This window comes from Hyperolius riggenbachi, chromosome 1 (genome assembly GCF_040937935.1).
Source record: "Hyperolius riggenbachi isolate aHypRig1 chromosome 1, aHypRig1.pri, whole genome shotgun sequence".
NCBI lineage: Eukaryota > Metazoa > Chordata > Amphibia > Anura > Hyperoliidae > Hyperolius > Hyperolius riggenbachi.
Genome location: NC_090646.1, coordinates 176630503 through 176653669, shown reverse-complemented (window position 1 = coordinate 176653669; position 23167 = coordinate 176630503). Strand labels below are relative to the sequence as shown.

The 23167-nt window shown below is 42.8% G+C and overlaps 1 protein-coding gene across 1 annotated transcript in view; it reads left to right on the top strand.

The window, feature by feature from the left end:
• The window catches only part of GLRB (glycine receptor beta), a 145166-nt gene that overhangs the window by 38779 nt on the left and 83220 nt on the right, over positions 1-23167 (top strand). Inside the window, exon 2 of the mRNA XM_068269531.1 lies at positions 9705-9855. Within this exon, the coding sequence (XP_068125632.1) occupies positions 9734-9855 (122 nt within the window). The 5' untranslated portion in view covers positions 9705-9733. The remainder of the gene's footprint in view (positions 1-9704; positions 9856-23167) is intronic.

Here is a 23167-nt window from a genome sequence, read left to right as displayed (position 1 = left end):
TGATTCCATCTGCAGTGGCTCTGCAGTTCTGGCCAGCTCAGGATTGAATAATTACCATTCACCTGTGTGGGAATATGCATGTCTGCTCCCATTGGATGACCTCAGTATAAAGATCTGCTTCCTGCAGGGCTCCTCGGGCTATCATAGTTTCAGATCAGTCTGTTACTCTGTCTCGCCCCCCCCCCCACCCCCCGTTCCTAGTCCGTGTGGACTGCACTGACTCCTGCGCAGGGGTCAGTGAGTCCTTCTAGTTCTGTTCTGTTTATCAGTAATTGTTACTTTGCTAATCTTGCATCATATATCAGTTCATCGCCAATATATACGCATACTAGCGTGTTTGTTATTTTCCTTGTATTCGTGTTACGTTAATACATCAGTGTCGCTGATATATACGTACTCGAACTGTTTATATCCTGTGTTCAGTCAGTCAGTTTCCAGCATGTTTTGGTAGGTTGCGCGTATCGTGATCACCCGTGTTTAGCTAGTTCAGTCCTGTTCCTGTTACCTTGCGTGGATTGCGCTCACTTCTGCTTAGAAGTAGCGAATCCTTCCTAGTCCTGCTCCAGTTCTTAGTTATTGTTCCTTGCTTATGTTATATATCGGTTTATCGCCGATATATACATATATCAGTCAGTCGTTTGTAGTTTCTTTGATAGCTGTAATCTTAATATGCTAGGAAATCATATCTGTTGTATATTTGTGTGTATTACGTCTGCCTTCTTTGACTCTATTTCCCGACTATTCTGTCCTGTCCTTGTGAGGCACAGTATCAAAAGAACAAGTGCCATCACTCTACAGGCTGAATGTATAGAGTAAACTTTAATGGTAGAAAAATAACACACATGGGAAAAACCATAAAACCATTTAAAAGCACTGGAGCGCTCCGTACCCAGACATGCCACAAACGCACTCTCAAACCACCTCCCACACACAGGGGTACCGGTACCACCGACAGAGAGTGGTTTGAGAGTGTGTTTGTGGCATGTCTGGGTACGGAGCGATCCAGTGCTTTTAAATGGTTTTATGGTTTTTCCCATGTGTGTTATTTTTCTACCATTAAAGTTTACTCTATACATTCAGCATGTAGAGTGATGGCACTTGTTCTTTTGATACTGTGTTAGAATTTAGATGTGCTGTCATTCCTGCTTAGCAGTATACAGGCTCCACTGCGAGGCTGAGCACGTGCAGGTTTCCGGTTTTGCGTCCTTGTGAGGCACGCCACCGCTGCAATTGCATTGGCTACCTCATTCCAGTCTGTCTTGTTATGGACACTTGCTGTCACTTAAAGAGAACCCGAGGTGGGTTTAAAGAATATTATCTGCATACAGAGGCTGGATCTGCCTATACAGCCCAGCCTCTGTTGCTATCTCAAACCCCCTAAGGTCCCCCTGCACTCTGCAATCCCTCATAAATCACAGCCACGCTGCTGACAAACAGCTTGTCAGAGCTGGCTGTGTTTATCTCTATAGTGTCAGTCTGCTGCTCTCCCCGCCTCCTGCAGAACTCCGGTCCCCGCCTGCATCCCTTCCCTCCCTGCTGATTGGAGGGAAGGGACGGGGGCAGGGACCGGACCTATGCAGGAGGCAGGGGAGCAGCTGAGACTGACACTACAGATGTAAACACAGCCTCACAGCATGGCTGTGATTTATGAGGGATTGCAGAGTGCAAGGGGACCTTAGTGGGGTTTGGGATAGCAACAGAGGCTGGGCTGTATAGGCAGATCCAGCCTCTGTATGCAGATAACATTCTTTAAACACACCTCGGGTTCTCTTTAAGCAGTGACTCGTTAAGCAAGCGTTCATTCTGTTACCTATCCTGATCCTCTGAGTTCTGGTTTATGCGCCCAGCGCTACCTTATGCTGAGCCACTATAGTGGAAGGATTGTTTGTGGCTGTTCGGATCTACGCCTGCTCTGTGCGCCACATCTCCTGTTGGAGTCAGTCCTCTCCTCCACTAAACTGGGGATATCCTGGTTCCTTGTGCTAGCGTGTGTACCTCCCTCACGTCAGGATATACACCACGTGCTGACTGTGGAGAATATACCACCAAGCGTAACAGACAGGTACCGGACAGGCACAGTGACACTGCGTGCGCTCACGTAGGTAGGTGGGTGCACAGTGAACTACAGGTAGTAGGTATATGCAGTGATGGGTATTACAATGTGCACCTGTCACACACATAGGTAGTCACTGATTGTGCTGGCAGTGGCAGACACAGTAGGAATTACCAAGGCTGTCTATGCAACAAAAGTGTCAGTGGGACACACACACACAGAAAAAAAAAGTCACAAGAACAAGATTAGCTCTCAAAAGAGCTGTAGAGGGGGTCCTTTTTTAGCAATAAGAATCAGCAAGGAGTAAGCTAAGAAGCCTACAAGAGCCTAACTAAGCTTTCCCTATGAGAGTTTGCAGCAGCTTTCCCTTCTCTAATTAATGCAGGCACACGAGTGAGTACAATGCCTGACACTGCCTGCCTTTTATAGGGGGGTGGGACTCCAGGAGGGAGTGTAGCCTAATTGGCTACAATGTGCCTGCTGACTGTGATGTAGAGGGTCAAAGTTGATCCTCATGATGCACTATGGGGGCGAACCGAACTTCCGGAAAAGTTCACAGTTCTCCGCATTCGCAAACCACGGAAGTTCACCAGGAACCGTTCGCCGGCGAACCGTTCGGGCCATCTCTAATCTTAACTTATTGTATATTCTCATTACAATATAGCTTTCTGTATTAGGAATCAGAGTCATTAAATGCTGAAACCAACTTCAGGTACCCGGTACTTGCTTCAGACTCTATAACTCTGACTACACAACCCTGAGTGTCTGACCAGGTCTCCACTGGCTTTTGGAGATACGACACTAGCTACGACAGTGCAGCTGCCCAAACTCTCGCAGTCCCTTCTGTTGCAGCCACTGACACTACTGATCAGGCCCAAGCTATCTCCAAGGATTGTGAGGTGACTACCCCAAAAGTTTGGAAACCTAGTAGGTGAATGTGAAAAGTGTTGGGTGCAGAGTTAGTTACTTGGGGGTGGATGTCTTTCAGGAGTTAGAAAGAAAATTGTGGAAATGGGTTTTGGCATATTAGGAGTTAAAGAGCTCTTATGATGACAAACTAGCAAAATGTTTGCCCTGTTTTAACATACATTTATTCAGGAGTAGAATTCATGATGAAGCATTTGATTAATTTGCTCATATAGGTAAAAAAAAACTAAGTTTTGTAAAAATAATATCTTATATGGCTGACTGATAAATAGTCATGCAAGCTTTTAGGGAACTAGGACAGCACAGTGGCGTAGTGGACAGCACTTTGTATGTTTTCCCTGTTTCTGTATGAGTTTCCTGTGGGCACTCCAGTTTTCTTCCACATTCCAAAAACATACAAATAAGTTGATTGGCTTCCCCCTAATTTGTCCCTAGACCTCAATGGACATATTATGCAAGAGAACAGAGGCGCCAAAAGGATAAAAGGAAGCTAAATGAGCTTAAAAACCAAATTCTTGGTAAATAGAGGAGGTAGTGGTGGACTTACCTCCTCCAAGTAGACACACAATGACTGTAGTAAAGACAGTCAATATATTTTATTTATGAACTCCAAATATGCAACGCGTTTTGCAGGTTTGATCCCGCTTCATCAGGCAATAACGGAGCAATAGCATATGTGGTCAGTAGAAGAGCCAGGCACCTCTGTCAATGGACATATGAATATGGTAGGGATTAGATTGTGAGCCCCTGTCATACTTTCTGTTACTGTATTGCAACATACTGTTTGTGACTGTACCACTGTATATTACCATCACCGACCATGTATTGCCAAAACCAATTTTGGGTACAACCCAGGTTGTACTTGGCAAAATAAATTCTGATTTTGACTAGACACTTTCTAAAGCGCTGTGAAAGGTGTCAGCACTATATAAATGATAATAGTCTAGCTGAGGAAACCCAGCGGGAAACTTCATAAACCATAGGCCGCTTCCTTCCCATAGCAATTTGATCATGTCCGCTAATTTGTAAATAATGGGGGACCCAGCTGGAAACATTTTCACATGTGCACATCAGGACCCTCATCTGGGGGCGTTGGCTAAACCTATAGGGATGGTTGTGTTGGGATAGTGTTTTCTGCTGGGTTCTCTATTCCTTACAAATTAGTGGATGTAACTGAATTACCGCAAGCAGAAAGTAGCTGAGGGTCCCCTCAACTAGACTAGCACCGGTACTAGTCCCTTTTTCAGGGGTATTTCCAGTTGTTAGCTGAAGTAAAGCACTGTGTGCAAATAAGTAGTAAACATGTAGATTACACTTTTATTGGTTACTATTTAGCAGTTAGGTGTCAGGTTGCCAAAAAGCTGGAGCCAGCAGGCTCAAGTATACAAGGAATCCAGCAGGCTGACGTCCATGAAATCCAGTCAAACGTGTTAAATAAAGTGTCATGAAGCCAATTCCTTAATTTAAACCTTCTGTTTATGTCTTGAACATTTTCATGAACTTGTATTCAAATGTTATTATTGATTGTTCACTTCTGAAATTACCCTTAAAGAGGAACTTTTAAACCAGGATTGAACTTCATCCCAATCTGTAGCCAATACCCACTTTCCCAAGAGAAATCTTTACCTTTTCTCGAATAGATAATCGGGGGGGACTGTATGGCTCATATTGTGGTGAAACCCCTCCCACAGTGTGATGTCGAGACCATGGTCCTGACAGTTTGTTGACTGTGAGCATTGTGGGAAATAATGGCTTTTTCCAACTGCCAAGCAAGCAATATCTTCCTTTGTGCATAGCATTCTCAGTAAATAAACATTAATAATTGATAATTTATCATTTAAAAGGAATTACTTTTACAAAAAATTGTTTTACCCTGCTATTAAATTTCATCAGCTAATGTTGTACAGACATTCAATTATTTGCTACTATTGATTGGCTGAAATGACTGTTTTTAAGTCTAGGCCAGGCTAACTGTGATCATGTTCTCATTTCCCTCTTCTTTTTCTGCTTTTTGTAGCCTGCACAGGAAGCAGAAATGAGACTTTATTGACCAGCTATACAGAGGTACAAGAGATATTTTGCTAGCTTGGTGCCATTAGTCTCAATGACACCTATTTCCCCCCATATAGTAAGATACTACTATCCCTTTATTCCCTTACAAACCCGATCCAAACCATAACATTATGTTCTAGCAACCACCACTGTAATGAAACCAACTATATAACCTTCTCTCAAACATCAGACAAATAATTAAAAAGGGACGGTTCAGACAGTCCAGGTGCCTCATTTCAGCACACTGAAATGCTTTTCTGCTACCACCAAAAAAAGAGTTTGACTTACTTTGTTGCCACTTCGGCTTTAAGAGTCCTAGGGTGATCAATGAAACCGCACATGCACTCAACTCCGAGGTGGTGGATGCAGCATCTGGGAAGACTAGATTGACTTCCAGGTTTGACCGGGAGATGGCAAAACACAGTAAATGCTGTGTGATAAGCGCTCCCTTAGCAGCTTTCCATCTGAATTGGTATTTAGTGTCCCAGCAATCTCTCTTCTTTGAGCTCCTCTCCCAGATGTAAATCCTTTCCTCGAAAATGATTCCCTGTTTATATCTCAACTGTCTGCCTCCACAGCATCCAAACTAACCTTCTTCCAACCCCAAAATCCCCAGCACAAAAAGTATTTGTCTAAACCATGAACCGAAATGAGCAGGGCCAAGATGACAGTAACTGCTGTGTAATCCTGGCACCTGCTGAGATAGTTTAAGTTGAACTGTGTTTGGTGTCCCATTTAAAACTATCAGTTTCCAAAGGGACAATCTTGTGCCTAAGCAACTCTCCCACTGGATTGATCTGCTTTGATTCCAAAATGTTCAGTGCAGTCACCTGATCACATCAATCTCCTGCTTCTCTATGAATTCTCCTCAAAGATACTTTTAAAGTTAACAATATGATTTGATATTTTAGTTCTGCTACCCTTTTGATTTTGTTTTTCTCAGCTGTAGAGAATAGAAACATACCGGTATATGTCAAGCTGCAGGCCTACTGCTATCAGAAATAATGAAGTATATCAGCAATGACAGTCTCCTTATTAATTCATGATTGGTTCATATTTTGAAATATTGTGTAGAAGATAAGTTAGAATACAGCTTCCATAAATTAAAATAAGACTGTTGTTATAAATGGTGTTTAGTAACAGCAGGAGCTGTTTATATCGTGAAAAGGGTGTAGGCAGCGCTTCCAAATACAGAAGGCTGCACCTGAGTTGATTAAGCTGCAGAGAAGTGCAGAGCTCCAATGGACCATATTACACAACATGCATTCAAACAGGTACAGCAATGTAGGGCGTTAGCTTCAGCAAATAATGTGTGCACAAATCATTTCCTACTAGACTTCCCCCCGGCGTTGACGTGCCTCCTTGGGGAAGACCTACCACTAACCTGACATTAAAAGCATAACTTACCTGGTGCGACTTATCATACAATGGTATACACATCTCTTCAAGGCAGACAAACAAAAAATGACAGCGCTCACAGGCTGCAACTGGCTTATAAACCATCAAGGGGCGTGTACAGACCCCCAGGGGCTAAATACACGCCTTGAATCCAAATCAGATGCAAAATTATGCAAATTTATGTGCTAGTCCCTAATCTAAAATTTGAATGCAGATTGGATGCAGGCTACCACAAGTATACTTAGAACATTTTACATCGTGAAAAGGGTGTAGGCAGCGCTTCCAAATACAGAAGGCTGCACCTGAGTTCATTAAGCTGCAGAGAAGTGCAGAGCTCCAATGGATCATATTACACAACATGCATTCAAACAGGTACAGCAATGGAGGGCGTTCGCTTCAGCAAATAATGTGTGCACAAATCATTTCCTACTAGACTCCCCCCCCCCCGCGTTGACGTGCCCCCTTGGGGAAGACCTACCACTAACCTGACATTAAAAGCATAACTTACCTGGTGCGACTTATCATACAATGGTATACACATCTCTTCAAGGCAGACAAACAAAAATGACAGCGCTCACAGGCTGCAACTGGCTTATAAACCATCAAGGGGCGTGTACAGACCCCCAGGGGCTAAATACACGCCTTGAATCCAAATCAGATGCAAAATTATGCAAATTTATGTGCTAGTCCCTAATCTAAAATTTGAATGCAGATTGGATGCAGGCTACCACAAGTATACTTAGAACATTTTACATCGTGAAAAGGGTGTAGGCAGCGCTTCCAAATACAGAAGGCTGCACCTGAGTTCATTAAGCTGCAGAGAAGTGCAGAGCTCCAATGGATCATATTACACAACATGCATTCAAACAGGTACAGCAATGGAGGGCGTTCGCTTCAGCAAATAATGTGTGCACAAATCATTTCCTACTAGACTCCCCCCCCCCCGCGTTGACGTGCCCCCTTGGGGAAGACCTACCACTAACCTGACATTAAAAGCATAACTTACCTGGTGCGACTTATCATACAATGGTATACACATCTCTTCAAGGCAGACAAACAAAAATGACAGCGCTCACAGGCTGCAACTGGCTTATAAACCATCAAGGGGCGTGTACAGACCCCCAGGGGCTAAATACACTGTTCTAAGTATACTTGTGGTAGCCTGCATCCAATCTGCATTCAAATTTTAGATTAGGGGCTAGCACATAAATTTGCACTTAAATTTGCATAATTTTGCATCTGATTTGGATTCAAGGCGTGTATTTAGCCCCTGGGGGTCTGTACACGCCCCTTGATGGTTTATAAGCCAGTTGCAGCCTGTGAGCGCTGTCATTTTTGTTTGTCTGCCAGGAGCTGTTTATATTTGTAATGCCAATAAGTGAAGGCACTTACTCATTGCTTCAAGCTGTGTTGTCAAGTCTCAGGACTGCTCTGAAAAGCCTTCTTTATTTGTTTCCTGCCCTTATATAATACACTCCCTCTTCTGAAGATGCACATTGCTAGTCTGTAATACAGGTTCTCTGACTGCAGTAGTTTTAAACCATTCACCTGGAACTAGTTTGTAGATGTTCAGATGATTGATCTGGAGAACTGGTTAATGTGAGAATGTACTACTGTGTAAGCAGAGACTCGGACAGTAAAGTGGAATTGTCAGAAGACCAGCTACTGCAGCCTTCATTATTCTTTACCGACAAGTTTTATTTCAGTCTCGCTCTAATCCAGCTTTTTCCACTTAGATTTGGACAAGAAAACTTGTTTTTTTAAGTCAGGTTCAGGTACATTTCTGACTAGCTGTAACCTGTAGAGTTTGGCAATCAGTACAAACGTTAAAAAATAATTGAAAAAAAAAATACTGTAACTATATTTTTACATAACTCCCTAACTGCTGTGATTCTCTATATGGTAACATTAGATTTGATATTTAGCGAAAAAAATGGACACCATTATTTAAACTGTAGGAATTTTTGAAAACAAACTTTTAGGGCTGGTGCACACCGAGCGGCTTATTCAGCGTTTCTGCAGCCGCTTGCGGCTGCGGATACGCTTGGTCAATGTATCTCAATGGGGTGGTGCACACCAGAGCGGGAGGCGTTTTGCAGAAACGCATACTCCCGGGGTGAGGCATTTTTTGGATTGCGGATTCGTTTCTGCCTTAATGTTAAGTATAGGAAAAACGCAAACCGCTCTGAAAAACGCAAACCGCTCTGAAAAACGCCTGTTCAGAGCAGTTTTGCCGGCGTTTTTGTTACAGAAGCTGTTCAGTAACAGCTTTACTGTAACAATATATGAAATCTACACCAAAACCGCTACACAAAACCGCAAAACGCTAGCTGAAACGCTACAGGAAAATAAGAAAAAGCATTTTAAAATCTGCTAGCATTTTGTGGATCTGCTAGCGGGTTTTGGTGTGCACCAGGCCTCAATGTGAACCTTTCACTTTTCCCCACCTAGTACACAAAACAGAAGTGTGGTTTATGTGTCTGCAGTTCCTGTGTCCCTACGACAGTTGGTCTGTGCGTGCACACTTCATGCAAATTGTATGTCGCTTGGAATTGAGTTATGCAAATAACCTTGCTGCTGATTTGCATTGCACTTTGCATCATTTGTACCGTAGTCACATGGGTGTCACATGGGTGTCACATGGGTGTGGTTCAGTAGCCCTTCAATATATTGCAGCTAAAGTGGAACATCCATAAACACTTGGGATTATAAATGGTTGACTCACATTTAACATTCTTGTAGTTATTGAGTGGCTGATAACCATTGCATGTGCTGTCCCTCTGCTCCTCTTCTTCCCCCACTGACAATCAACTGTTCCGGTAACCTAGGCCTTATGGAGGGATGCCAGATATTAAGGCCCATGCATTTGCAGCTCAGGTCACCAGAAACAAGGGTTCAAGATAGATTTGGACACTTTTTCCAGTGGCGTCCAAGTTTTCCTTGATGTCTGCTGATAGCTTATTAGTTCATGCACATGCTGGAAAACCATAAGCAATCACTATTATGATGTACCATTACATGTACTGCCACCTTGTTTTGGAGATCTGCAAGGCCTACACAGATAATGGTGTACTCACTCCATTTGAGAATGTAGAAATGTTAACTGATGAATAACACATTTCTTTTTATGGTGGCCTTAATTTAAGTATGATTGTTTAACAACTTATTAGTCTTATTGCTTTAAGAGGAGTTTGTTAATATTGATGCTAATTGTTACTTCAATTTTTGTAGACTTTCCAGGAATTATTGGCTAATATGTTATATTGTTTTGCAGGTTGGCTGTGCTGAAATTAATGTTTCGAGATGAAGTTCGTTTTGGGCATTGTGGCATTTCTCCTCTGTTCCCTGTGGCTGGATGGAGTGCATTCTAAAGAGAAATCTTCTAAGAAAGGGAAAGGGAAGAAGAAGCAATATCTCTGCCCATCGTATGTCACAGTTTATTTCTCATTTCTCCTTTACTATGCATGTATAAAATGTGTTGTTGTACTTCCGGAAGTGTAAAGCAAACCTGTAACTTTAAAAAAAATAAATAACATACTTCCCTAAGTAAAGAGAAACCTCTGGATGCTCCAAAAGGTCCTCCTTGACATCACTGCTGCTCACGGGATAGTCTTCTTGTTTGTGGGTGCGCTCTCCACCATGTATGAGTGGCTTTGTGTTAGAGGCTTCCCCAGTTCTCCTTCCCCATGCTTTGCACATTCGCAGTAGTATGGACCCGATCAGGCGAACGCCGAGCGGGTCCGTGCTACTGCGCAGGCACAGCGCCTCCACACACCCACAAGCTTTGTTGCTTTCAGCGTTGCAACGGCTTGGCAGAGGAGGTCGGGGGATGATCCAGAGGCTTCCCTCCCCCAGGGTAAATATTTTTTTTGTTTATTACGTTGGATACCATTTGAACATGGCTCCCATTGTGTTTGCGCCTACTCATGCATTCTACACAAAACTATACACTGTATACTCACACACCATACACTGCATATATGTGGGGCACTCATACAAGCTAACAGGGCTGGCCGCTCATGAGGCGGGGTGAAACGTTTGCCTCAGGCGGCAAACTTCTAGGGGCGGCGCCCGTCCGCCGAGCCGGAGGGGTAGCGGGCAGGACCGGGGTATTGGGCCTAGCGGTGGGGAGGGGGGTCGGACCCCCCCCCTCCCTCGCCTGGGTCCCCCGATCTGCGCTCCCCTCCAGCTGTAATAGGAAGCTGCCGATGCCCAATAGTAAGAGGCACGGGCGGGGAGGACTCACCTTATCCGCGTTCCAGCGTGCGCTCCACTGACGTCACTTCCTGCATCGCCGTCCACTTACAATACAGTGCAGGAAGTGACGTCAGTGGAGCGCACGCTGGAACGCGGATAAGGTGAGTCCTCCCCGCCTGTGCCTCTTACTATTGAGCACCGGCAGCTTCCTATTACAGCTGGAGGGGAGCACAGATCGGGGGACCCAGGCGAGGGAGGGGGGGGGGGCGACACCCCCCCCCCTCCCCACCGCTAGGCCCAATACCCCCGTCCTGCCTGCTACCCCTCCGGCTCAGCGGCCCCCCATGAGGGGGGGGGGGGGGGGGTTCGCGGCGGCGGCAATTTTTTTTATAAATTTGCCTCAGGCGGCAAAAAGTCTAGGGCTGGCCCTGCAAGCTATACACATACCCTAGCAATAAACTGTCATCCGACTTATGCCAACCCCAATGGGCACTAGTTTACTAGTTACATTCTAAAGTCAATTTTAAGTGGTAGCAATTTAATTTATCAGTATGTTTTTGGGACAATGAATGCAAGACATTCACAGAAGCACCCCATCATCACTTCAGCCCACAGAGTATTGTAGACTTCAACAAAAGGAAGGATACTCGTCCTGAAACCTAATTTGGGCTATTACTGTACATATAAAGAATGAATGGGCCAATCCCATGGCAGGTGCTTTACATTTATGTTTATGTCAGGAGCACTAAAGCACAGTGGCCCTCATGCAATTAACGTAACTTTCCCCCCAAATTATTTAGAATACTTTTCAGCACTTAAAAAAGTATCAAACAGTAGGTGGAAAACTACTATCAAAGCTATTTTAGGTATTACCTTGCTTGCTGGTAATTTAAATTGCATTTTATTAACAAGTTTGAAAATATCACTTAGGAGAAAACTCAGGAGTAAAAGATAATTGCGTATGGGCCATTATGTTTTTGCTAATGCTTTCCTATCTTTCTGTGAATGAACATTTGTCCCAAACTTCTCTCCATTTTATTTTTAAGGACAAAAACAAAGTTGCAGGATAAGTCCAGGGGGCTATTGTTTTTTAAACAGGTGGAGTTATTCTTTGTGGCATTATAAATGTACTTATGGGTTTAATCCAATTCCCTTATCTCCTACGTTTTCTCCAGGGTGATATTTTCAGTTCACATGATAAATAAAATGCCTGTTAAGCCCCCAGCATGCAAGAATATATTTGGAATAATTTTGACAGTACTTTCTCTGCTTGTTGTTACTTTTTTTAAATGCAGAGTGAAAAAGCTTTTTTACACAGAAGATGAAAAATTATCTCCTATAAGAAAACTTGGAGTAAAATTGAATTGTATCCGGCCCAAAGTGGTTTGACAGGATCTATGGGGAAAGTGTGAGAGCTGCTCCTGTACATCACAGGAGATTTACAGAAACATGGATTTCAAATGACACATAATAAATCCTATCACAAACATATAAATTATATATACTGTATTCCCAAAAAGCAATGATAAAGGAATTTGTTCCTGCTAAAAATTGGCTACGACTATGGTAGAGGCTAAATTGTCATCTCCTGTTGGGATAATGATTGACATGACTATAAATGTACGTACTCTGTAAAATGCTGCAAAAGTTGTCAGTGCTATATAAAAACATAATTTATGGTAGGACAATAAGCTATTACTATAGTAGTAGTAGAGTGTAAGCTCCTCTGAGGACAGTCAGTGACATGACTATGTACTCTGAAAAGTAGTCTAAGTTTGGAAGCGCGTTAGAAAGGGCACTTCCGGTGCAGCGTACCGCAACATGGTGTGAACTCCTCCATAGATTTTAACTAGGCTGCGGTGGCGTGCGGTAAATTTACTGCACCGCTACGCCTCAGTGTGAAAGGGCCTTAAAGAATTCTGAGAGATTAAAAAAAAAAAACACTCCCATTGACTTACGTTAACATCACGGTAAAATTGTTTGCATCTCACTAATACTCCCTAAAGCTGATCTCTAGTGGGAATCCACCAAAACGTACTGAGGACGTCTTATCAGTAGCCTTACATTTATTTATTTATTGTATTTATTTTTTATACTTCAACATGTTTTCTGCAGAATATTAAAATAAAAGGGGCTGCACCAGATTCGGAGGCCAGTGGAAAAAATAAAAAAATATATTGCTACGAATTGCTTTTGGGCTGATAGACTCCTTTTGAGTTGCCTTGACTTAGTTTCAAGATTCACACAAAATAAATCATTACCAGAGTCTTGTGGAGATTATTTTTCTTATTACTTGGTATTAATTGAATTGGCTAATAGAAAAATCTTCCACACACCTGATTCCGGACAAGTGCTCTGTTAAGCCTGCTTGGTGTTTGCCAGAGTTGGTCTGCCAGTATTATACTTCTGCTGGAAACGTGTTTTTTTGGGTTCTTTTTACTCTCTCTCTAAAATGATGTCTGTTTTACAAGAGAAAGAATTATACACTTACCACAGTATAAATAGTAAATATTAACTGGAGTATGCAGCTTCCTGTGTCCATACATAGCTTGTATTCATGTCAATACAAGATGGGCGTGGTTCACAAAAACTGGAATAAATAAGGCCTATAAAACCTTTCCACAGGAAATAACCCATATACCTTGTGCAGTTAGCATGTCCCTTTCAGTATGTAGGCATAGTGCTATTTTTACAGTGGCAGCTTTTAATCACTGGCTGCTACTGCTACAGTGGTGGCTGATCACCTACAGGCAAGTAAAGGGGGAGACACAGCAGCAATACAATGTGGCCCCTACATGCGGCACCACAGCTATGGCCTGTGGGCCACATGGAATTAAAAACTGTAGAGACCTTTGGGGGCCACCAGACAAGGCTCGGTGAGCCACATTTGGACCCAGGGCCAGACTTTAGATGTGCCTGACTTAGGTAGTTTGTCTGCATTTGAACTGCATGGTTACCAGGTGTTTGAGAGGCAAACAGTCGATCCACTACTACTCCTTAGTCCTGAAATTAAAATTCCCTCCTCTTTTCCATCTACATGCACTATCTCTGCAACTTAATAAACTCATTTGGTTTTCAATACCGCTTACATGCATATAATACACAACTGTACCTCTCAGCCGCAGACCTTAACTCTATGTATCGAGGCACCGCCACATCAGCTGGGCACTGGGTGAAGCCACAAATAGTAAAACATTGGTAATTGAATTTACCAGTATTTTACTATATACTACCCCTAACCGTTAACCCTCCATCCTAAAGAAAACCTGAACTGAAAATTAAAAGTTAGAATAACCATACACAGGTCATACTTACCTCCCGTGTAGTCTACTCCTCAATCTCTTTCTCCTCTCCTGCGTCCCATTTGTCCGCTGTGATCAATGATATTCTCTGTCCTCCATTTTGAAAATGGTCATTTCCCCCTAACAGCTTTCTGGTCAGCACACAGTTAAACTGTCATATCACCCACTTGAGCCATAGGAAAACATAGACATTACTTGGCACATCAGTTGTCCTCTCAGCTATAACTGACAGCAACTGATAAATAACTGACAGCAACTGATATATTTCAATTCTGACAAAATGTTGTCAGAACTCGAAGCGATCTCTGTCAGAAGAAAATTGTGAGCTTCTCAGAGGAACTGACGGCAAGGTAACTATGTAATGTTCATTTGAAGTTACCTCATGTGTTTATTTTAAATAGCTTTACTCAGTGCAGGTTCCCTTTAAGTGGTTAACCCTAACATTATCCCCCCCCCCCACCTAATGTCTTTTTATATAATTTTTATTTGTATTCAAAGAGTGGATAATAACAGACATTTTCAGAGCAACACTGCGTACATACATGGTATCAGCTATCTAGGAACATTTCCATAAGAACAGAATCCAATTCTTGATGTATATACCCTTCTGTTAGTTCCCTTTACATCTTTCCTCTAGTTATATCATGTTACCCGCACTCCTTGGTATATATAAGAGTAAAGGAAGAGGAGAAGAAAGAGGAGAGAAGATAAAGAAGAGGTAAAGAAGTATAGAGGAAGTGAAGAGAAAAGAGAAGTAGAGAGAAATAACATAACATTTAACCTTTAACTGTACACATCTATCTGGAAATCTTCTATCACCGCATTACTGTCTACTCCTTCATTGTCATGTGGTAATTCCCTTCTATTCCGGTTCCTCTGGATTAACTATTTGTTTATAGGACTCGGAGTCTTGAAACAGAAGCCATGGGAGCCAGGTCACCTTATATTTTTCCCCCCTATTCCTTCCTGTCATGACAATTTCCTCTGCTTCATGTAATTTATTTATCCCTTGAAACCAATCTTTGGTTGATGGGGGATTAGGTTGCCTCCAGTATTTCGGTATCAAACTTTTTGCTGCGTTTAATAAGAAGGGCAGGATTGAGGCCTTATACCTTTTTAGGGATATCGGTGCCATATGAAATAGAATTTGCCAGACATCCATTTCCAATGTCTCCCCTGTAATTTTTTTTATAATTTCAATAACTTTTACCCAGAAGGAGGAAATTATCGGACACTCCCAAAAAATGTGTAAGATGGTTTCCATGGCCCCGCACCCCCTCCAGCACTTATTGTCAGTCCCATATATCCTGGCCAGGAAAACCGGGGTTCTATACCAGCGAACTAATAATTTATAACACCCCTCTTGGATGTGGGTACTTATACAAGACGCATGAGACATACTCAGGATCCTGGACCACTGTGCTTCTGTTAGTGTGTGACCTGTATCCCTTTCCCATTCCCTCAGGTATAAAGGTTTACTCTTATTTAATTCTCCCTGTAGGGATTTATAGATCCAGGAGATGGCATGTGGGAGTTTATCTTCCTGAACGAAAAGCTTCTCCCACTCTGTCATGTCTATTATTGCTCTCAATTCTCCCTGAGAGCTTAGCCAGTGGGAAATCTGGCCCAGTCTCCAGGCATCAAAGGGAAAGGTGCCGTGCTCCTTTCTTAGTTCGCCTATTGTTTTTAGTTTGGTCCCATTAATGAAATGTCCTAGCATCATTGTTCTGTCTCCCTTCCATTTCCCAAAATAGCCTTTCTCCAAGCCTGGGAGGAAATGTATAAAGCCTTCTAATGGGGTCAGGGGTGAGGGTTCCTGTGTCCAGTTTGGTTTTTTTCTGACCTCATCCCATTGTCGGAGCGTATGCTTGACCCATGGGGGGGTTCCCTCTGCTAGGCCCCTGTGTTCTGGTCCTATCCACACTGCTCCTGCCAAATTTCTACCCGCCAGAATCTTATCTAATCTAACCCATCCTTTGTGTTTTCCGTTATGTTGCCAGTCTAGGACCCTATTAAGGGCCACTGCCTTATGGTATGTCTTGAGGTCCGGTACCCCTAGGCCTCCCCCTTCTTTTGATCTGATCATTATCTTATAGGCCAGCCTGGGGCTTCTCCCCCTCCATAGGAATTTAATCATGAGGGATCTAATTTTCCCAAAGTATGATTTTGGTAGAGATATTGGTATCATGGACATAGGGAAAAGCAGTCTGGGGAGAACATTCATTTTAAAGATACTGACCCTACCCAGCCATGTATAGCTGTGTCCAGTTCATCTATCTAAGTCTTTACCTATGTTCTCCAGTAGGGGGATAAAGTTCAGCGTGTATAAGTCCGCCAAGTTAGCAGGTAGTTTAATTCCCAAATACTTTAGGGACCCTTCTTTCGCCGTAAAGGGGAAGTTTTGTTTGAAATTGGCAAGGTCTTCCTGGCTATAGCCCCCCCCCCCCCCCCACCTAATGTCTAACCTCAACCTTGGGCGCCCAAAACTACCGATAGTAATTTAATGTAGTAGCCTATTGGCTACTAGCTGCAATGGGCACCCAAATGACCACTTGGACGCCCGATAGCTCAAATTTAACACAGGCGTCTATTAGATGCCTGCCTATCGTGGCACCCAAACGACCTGATTAGCTTATCTCTACTTCTAATACTTTAAGGCTGGATTCACAGTGGTGCATTGCATAATGCACACATTCATATGTGTGTAGACTGCATTGAAGACTGGGCTTAGACATTAATTTGGATCCTGCATGTCACGAGTTAGAATAACACGATCTTACGCAGAGATGTGAACAGACCCATAGAATTGTATAGGCAGTCATGTTGACATACATAATTATTCGGTACCACAAATGATGGACTGTGATCTAGCCCTTAGCCAGTCAACCGCGACCACCCTGACCAAGAAGTAAGTTCGGGGGGAATTGGGGGAGCGATGGGCATGAGGTGAGCCCACTACACATGCCTACTCCACCTGTTCTAAAATTTTTGTATGCGTTAAGGTATCCCTTAAAGCTAATGGGAACTGACCTAAAAAATAAAGTCAGATACTCACCTAAGGAGAGGGAAGGCTCTGTCCTAATGAGACTTCCCTCTCCTCTCCCGATGCCCGGTCCCACTCAGGATCCCCTGTACCAGTATTCGACCGTTTCGGTCAAATACTTTCACTTCCGCCGCCGAAGAGAGGTTTCGGAAGTCTTCGGAAGCACTCGGGCTCCCAAAGACGGGCCGCTGCATACTGCGCATGTGTGAGTGCCCTCTATGTCGCACTCGCGCGTGTCTATGACGCACTCGCGCGTGCGCAGAATGCAGCCGCCGGTCTTCGGGAGCCCGAGTGCTCCCGAAGACTTCCAAAGTGCCCTCGGCGGCGGATTTGAACGAAGGATCCACCGGGCACCGGGAGAGGAGAGGATAGGCTCATTAGGACTCAGAGCCATCCCTCTCCTTAGGTGAGTATCTGACTTTTTTTTATTTTAGGTGGGGTTATATTAGCTTTAAAGCAGACTGTTGTTAAAAATGTACTGACTGTCATTGTAGCTCTGAGTCCCACAATCAGCTGAACATCCTCTTGAGACAATGAAAGAGAGAAGGGGCAGGATCTTTGCTTAAGAAAGAAGAAAAGAAAGAAGCTGATTGGATAGTAATTTTCGGGAAATAGACATAATTGGCACTTTGTAATAAATATCTAGGCACTGGCTTCTGTACTTACCTTAATAAACATAACATGCAGTGCAGGCCTTTCTTATCATTTTTTTGTAAAGAAAGTATTTGGTTAATTTTTGTTGTACCTGCCATCTTGATGGTAGATTAAAGACCAGTAGACAAAGAAAAGATTAGAAACAAATGTAACTAATTTACGGATTTATAAAATTAAATTCACAAGAGAATTACAAGGCTAGGGAAATACAGACTAAGTTCCTATTGATATTAGTGCTTGCCCTGGTTGCACTTGCAAAGGTAGAGAAAGATTAAAGCCTCTCTTTGCTGTGTGATAAAAATTTGTACCATTGGTTAAAGGAATCTTTCAACATGCTGTCATCTAGAGCCTTAGGGTACCCAAATCATTTGTATGAAGGGTAGTCAATCACAAAGTTGATATTTGCTTTGTGCAAGTATTAAAGACAAAAGTCTGAAATGTGTCCAAAAACTTAGGAAAATAAATATGTAAAAGTATGTCTTGAAAGGACTCAGCTAAGTACTCTTTGCTTTTCACCACATAATACTATTGTGGTTTCATAGAAACCGCAGCCTGTTATGTTTCATAAATACAGTAGAATCTCAGTTGTCCACAACTATCCGGAACTATCTATTGACAACCAGCATCCACTTGTCCTGATCTTGTCCCAGCTACATCACCAGATTCTGATGTTTTTAATGCAATGTCTATCCAGTAAATTCTCCACCCCTACTGTAAAACTACTTTTACTGAAGGTGAAAAAAAGGTGTTTTAACTACTGTGTTTCAATTGGCCTCAATTCACGGAGCATTATCAAACACTTTATCAAATGTTTGATAATTTACCTCATGGGTAAAATCTCATTTTGAATTCACTAAAGTGTTATATATTTGTTGAACGTTTTATCGGTAAAACATTCGATAAATATATAAGACTTTAGTGAATTTAAAATGAGATTTTACCCATGAGGTAAATTATCAAACGTTTGATAAAGTGTTTGATAAACGTTTGATAATGCTCCGTGAATTGAGGCCATTAATGTATGGGTATTGTATGGGGTTTAACACAGTATTGGGCTCAGTCCACGTTTGGTCTGGATCTCCAAGTGCCAGCCAGTGCAGACAGCACAGTACCTGCTCTGAGGGTCTGTTGAGGTCTGAGTCCGAAGCAGATGTGTTTCCACCATAGGCTTCTATTGCAAACGCATTTGCTTGTCTGGAAAAATCAGGCGGGTTGAAACTTGGCATTCCAACTACTGCAATGGATCCCATGCGCGCACTGCAAAATGATATGCGTGAGTGGATCCTATTAATAGAATGGGATCTGCTGGCGGGGACGCGTCATTTGGCTGCGCTTGAGCTGGACGCAGGGTGAAACGAATACGATCGATTGTTCATCATGTCAAACAATTCTACGGTATCTTTAAGTGTGTATGTAGCTTTAGGGAGGAGAAGGTTGCTGGCTCTTAACAATGCAGTAGGAAAAGTAGCTCTGGAACCCTTATAGGTTTATCAGAAATAGTAAAAAAGCAAACAAAATTCGACACACTTAATTTTAAAAATCGTTTATTAAAAAGCTGTGCTTATGAGTTCCGCTTTTCTGGCCTATTCCAGCCTGCATGAAAGAAGAGTGTAATAAGGTTTGGCAGAGTAGCTGCCACGTTTGCCATGGGTAGCCTTTCACTGCAAGGCCACTGCACATTTGTTAATAAAGATTTGGCTGACTACCCACTAAGCTGGCTGATCCGTGGCTTTCAATCGGAAGATGTGCACATACACTTGTTGTATTCTTTATTTTGATAAACAGTGCATGGCAGTCACAGTTTTTGCCCATCGTGGCTGCTCACCTGATTGGCAGAATGCACCTCATCCTACTTGGCTGCTGTGCAAATTGAGGTATTGCCTAATGGATTGCCGCAAATCACAGATCCAGTGTATATTTGTATTGTTGATCTTTGTCGAAGTATTTGCTGCCAGCTAGATGTTATGACAGCTGAGAATATAGTAACACATTTCTTACTTTTATCTTTCATTTTCCCGGCATCTAATTTTGCCTGCTGGCTATAAAGCAGTTTGGATAGGAAGCCCAGAACTGAATACAAAACACATTTAATTTTCATAAACCGTACTGTTTTATCCTTTCTGCCATTTTTAATGTAACCACAGTAGTACTTAAGGAGAAACTCCGACCAAGAATTTAACTTTATCCCAATCAGTAGCTGATACCCCCTTTTACATGAGAAATCTATTCCTTTTCACAAACAGACCATCAGGGGGCGCTGTATGACTGATATTGTGGTGAAACCCCTCCCACAAGAAGCTCTGAGTACCGAGGTACTTCTGGCAGTTTCCTGTCTGTGATCCCTGTTACATTGTGGGAAATAGCTGTTTACAGCTGTTTCCAACTGCCAAAACAGCAAGCAGCAGCTACATCACTTGCCAGCAGTAAAACTGTCACCATGTAATAAATGTCAGCATATAAATCAGGGATTTAAAATATTTTACAATGGGCAAACACTGACTAAATCATTTATACATAAAAAATGAAGCACTTTTTTTTATTACATTATTTTCACTGGAGTTCCTCTTTAAGTTAATTTGGCTTACATGAGACACTGCTTAATAGGGAAATGTGTCTCAATACTCATTATGACACCATTTTGAGACACCAGCAGTTCCATATATAATACAGATGACAGATGGCCAGCCTGTATTAATATGCTGGTATACGGTATGCTGTGTTCCTGTCTTGTGCCGCTATCCCGGGGATATGCTGTACAGATTTTTCCTTTACAGGTAAAGTTTCGTGTTGCCTTATTTCCACTGCAGTGATTTTGTTTTTGTGTTCCCAGTATGTTGGTTTTGTCAGTACAGCATCACTTTTGTAGTAACTGCACCAGCATTAGGGTCTGTAGTGGAGGGTATTAGATTTTACTAATTAGTACTGTTTTATACTCTCTCTATTAAAGTATAATCTCATTATAGTAAACTCTGATATAGTAAAACTATGGGTATCGTAAATTAAATGTCCAGGTCCCGGCCAGGCAACTTTATAAGTATATGGGAGTAACGCCTGGTATAGTAAACACAGATATAATAGAACTTCTGTTATAGTAAAGTAGATGTACAGAGGCGCCAAAAGGATAAAATATGCTAAAATGTTTAAAATATTCGGGTGACGGCGGTGGACCGGCCACTCAGAAATAGACTCGATGCTGTCGCTTAAGATAAAGACAATTTATTCACATACTCCATGAACAGAACCGCAACGCGTTTCACGGGTATATTCCCGCTTCCTCAGGCAATAAACAGACAGGAGTACACAGTACAGTCTCAAGGTCAGAGGCGCTATTCGTGACCTTGAGACTGTACTGTGTACTCCTGTCTGTTTATTGCCTGAGGAAGCGGGAATATACCCGTGAAACGCGTTGCGTTTCTGTTCATGGAGTATGTGAATAAATTGTCTTTATCTTAAGCGACAGCATCAAGTCTATTTCTGAGTGGCCGGTCCACCGCCGCCACCCGAATATTTTAAACATTTTAGCATATTTTATCCTTTTGGCGCCTCTGTACATCTACTTGTCAAGATATCCACCCTTGGTGGTTGGAAGGGTGACAAACCCTCCTTTCCTTCTTCAGAGAGCGACATCTTAATCCTGAGTGGGGACAGGTCTAATCTCCCCACCTGCCTATAAAGTGGTTGCCTAAACGGTAACCCATGTTTGTAAGTATAATACTTACTCCACACTAATTCTCCCTGATCCAATACATACTACACTATATTGGGCTCTCGGTTTCTCTGTTTTATCTTCTGTTATAGTAAACTAGTTTTTTTGGCACCTGCAGTATTCAGTATCTGGCTATAGTGTAAAGTGGGCGGAAGCATGCATCATTCATCTGTTGGGGACTTATGAGCCATGGTCATTGAACGGCTTGGCAGACACTTGCAGCCTGCTTGGAATCTACACACTACTCTGGGCCTGTGTGGATTATCTCCAAAGCACCAGCCGGCAAGACCTAAACTTCCTGTGTAAGCTGCAGCCTGATTACTGGGGGATTACCTGTCATCTGTGACTTGCTTGTGCTTGGCTGCAATGCTACATTATCATCCAGGCTGTACAGAACTATGGACAGAGGAACACACTATAAGTATTGTACCTGCATTAACTGGTGAGACCTATGCTTCCTGTGCAAGCTGTTGACTTATTATTGAATGCAGATCACTACACATTGAGCACTGTGCATTTTGATCTTGCTTACATACTGTCTGTGCTCACTTGCTGAAGCAATGAAAAGGAAAAATGACTCCTGGTTATTGACTGAATTAAGATCCAGTACTATAGTATACTTTATGTGCTGTGTGTGTATGACAATTTCTGATGAAGTAAGCTTCTGATATAGTAAACTAATATTTCCCGGTCCCTTGGAGTTTACTATAAAGGGATTCCACTGTATGTCATAATTGTTCTTGCTGCTTTATTTCCATTGAGTTTTCACTTTTTACAACTGTTGTCTGTTATATCACCACTGTGGAAGTCAAAGTGTGGTCTTAGTAGTCAGTCTCTAGAGCATACATGTCAAACTCTGGCCCGCGGGCCAAATTTGGCCCTTAGAGCCATTAAATTTGGCCCTCAAGTGGTTTCCCCACTTTGCATTATGTTAGGCCCACTCTACAACACCAGGGAAGCTATATTGGAGGTGAAGCCCTAGAACACCAGGGAAGCCATATGGGGGAGGTAGGGGTAAAGCGCTAAACGCTAGGGAACTGTATAGGGGAGTGTGGGGACCTCTAGACACCAGGTAACTGTATAGGGGAAGGAGGACCACTAGACACCAGAGAACTTTTAAAAGGGAGGAAGATGGCCAGTAGACATTGAGGTTGGCCCGCAGCTAGGGCCAAGTGTACAATTTCAGCCCTCAACTAGGTCCAAGTGTACAATTTCAGCCCGCGACTAGGTCCCAGTGTACAATTTCGGCCCACTTTGTATTTGAGTTTGACACCCCTGCTCTAGAGCCTTAGTTCTAGCTAGTTATTTCTCCCTATCAGTGCTTCTATTGCAGTCATAAGTTTTCTCATTGGCCACAGTGCCACCAGTGTTGCAATCTGTAAAAGTCAAAGTGCCATCTGAGTCCCTGCTTGTCAGTAATCACACTCAGTGGCTGCAGTATAGTGAAGGTCTCTGCCTCTTAGTAGCTATAGTGCAGTTACAATGAGTATATGCTAGTGGTCACAGTGCAGTTACAATCGTGGCCTATTATTTGTTACAGTCTCTGCTTGTGAGAAGTCACCACCACTGTAAAGCAGCTTGTTAGTGGTGACAGTAAGAGTCAGTTCACACTTGAGCGGATGCACAATGGCCACAGTAAGCGCTAAGTGGATGTGCTCCAGCCATTTTGCATCCACTTATAGTTTCTGAGCGGTCCACTTTGCCCAAGATGGCCACTCACATGTCCAGTCACCAGTCACCTCTGCTTGGTTTCTCTGTATTCAGCCCGGAGGCCGGCAGAGCATAGGGCTCTCCATAGGATGCAATAGACCAATTTCCCCTAGCAACAGGAAGAA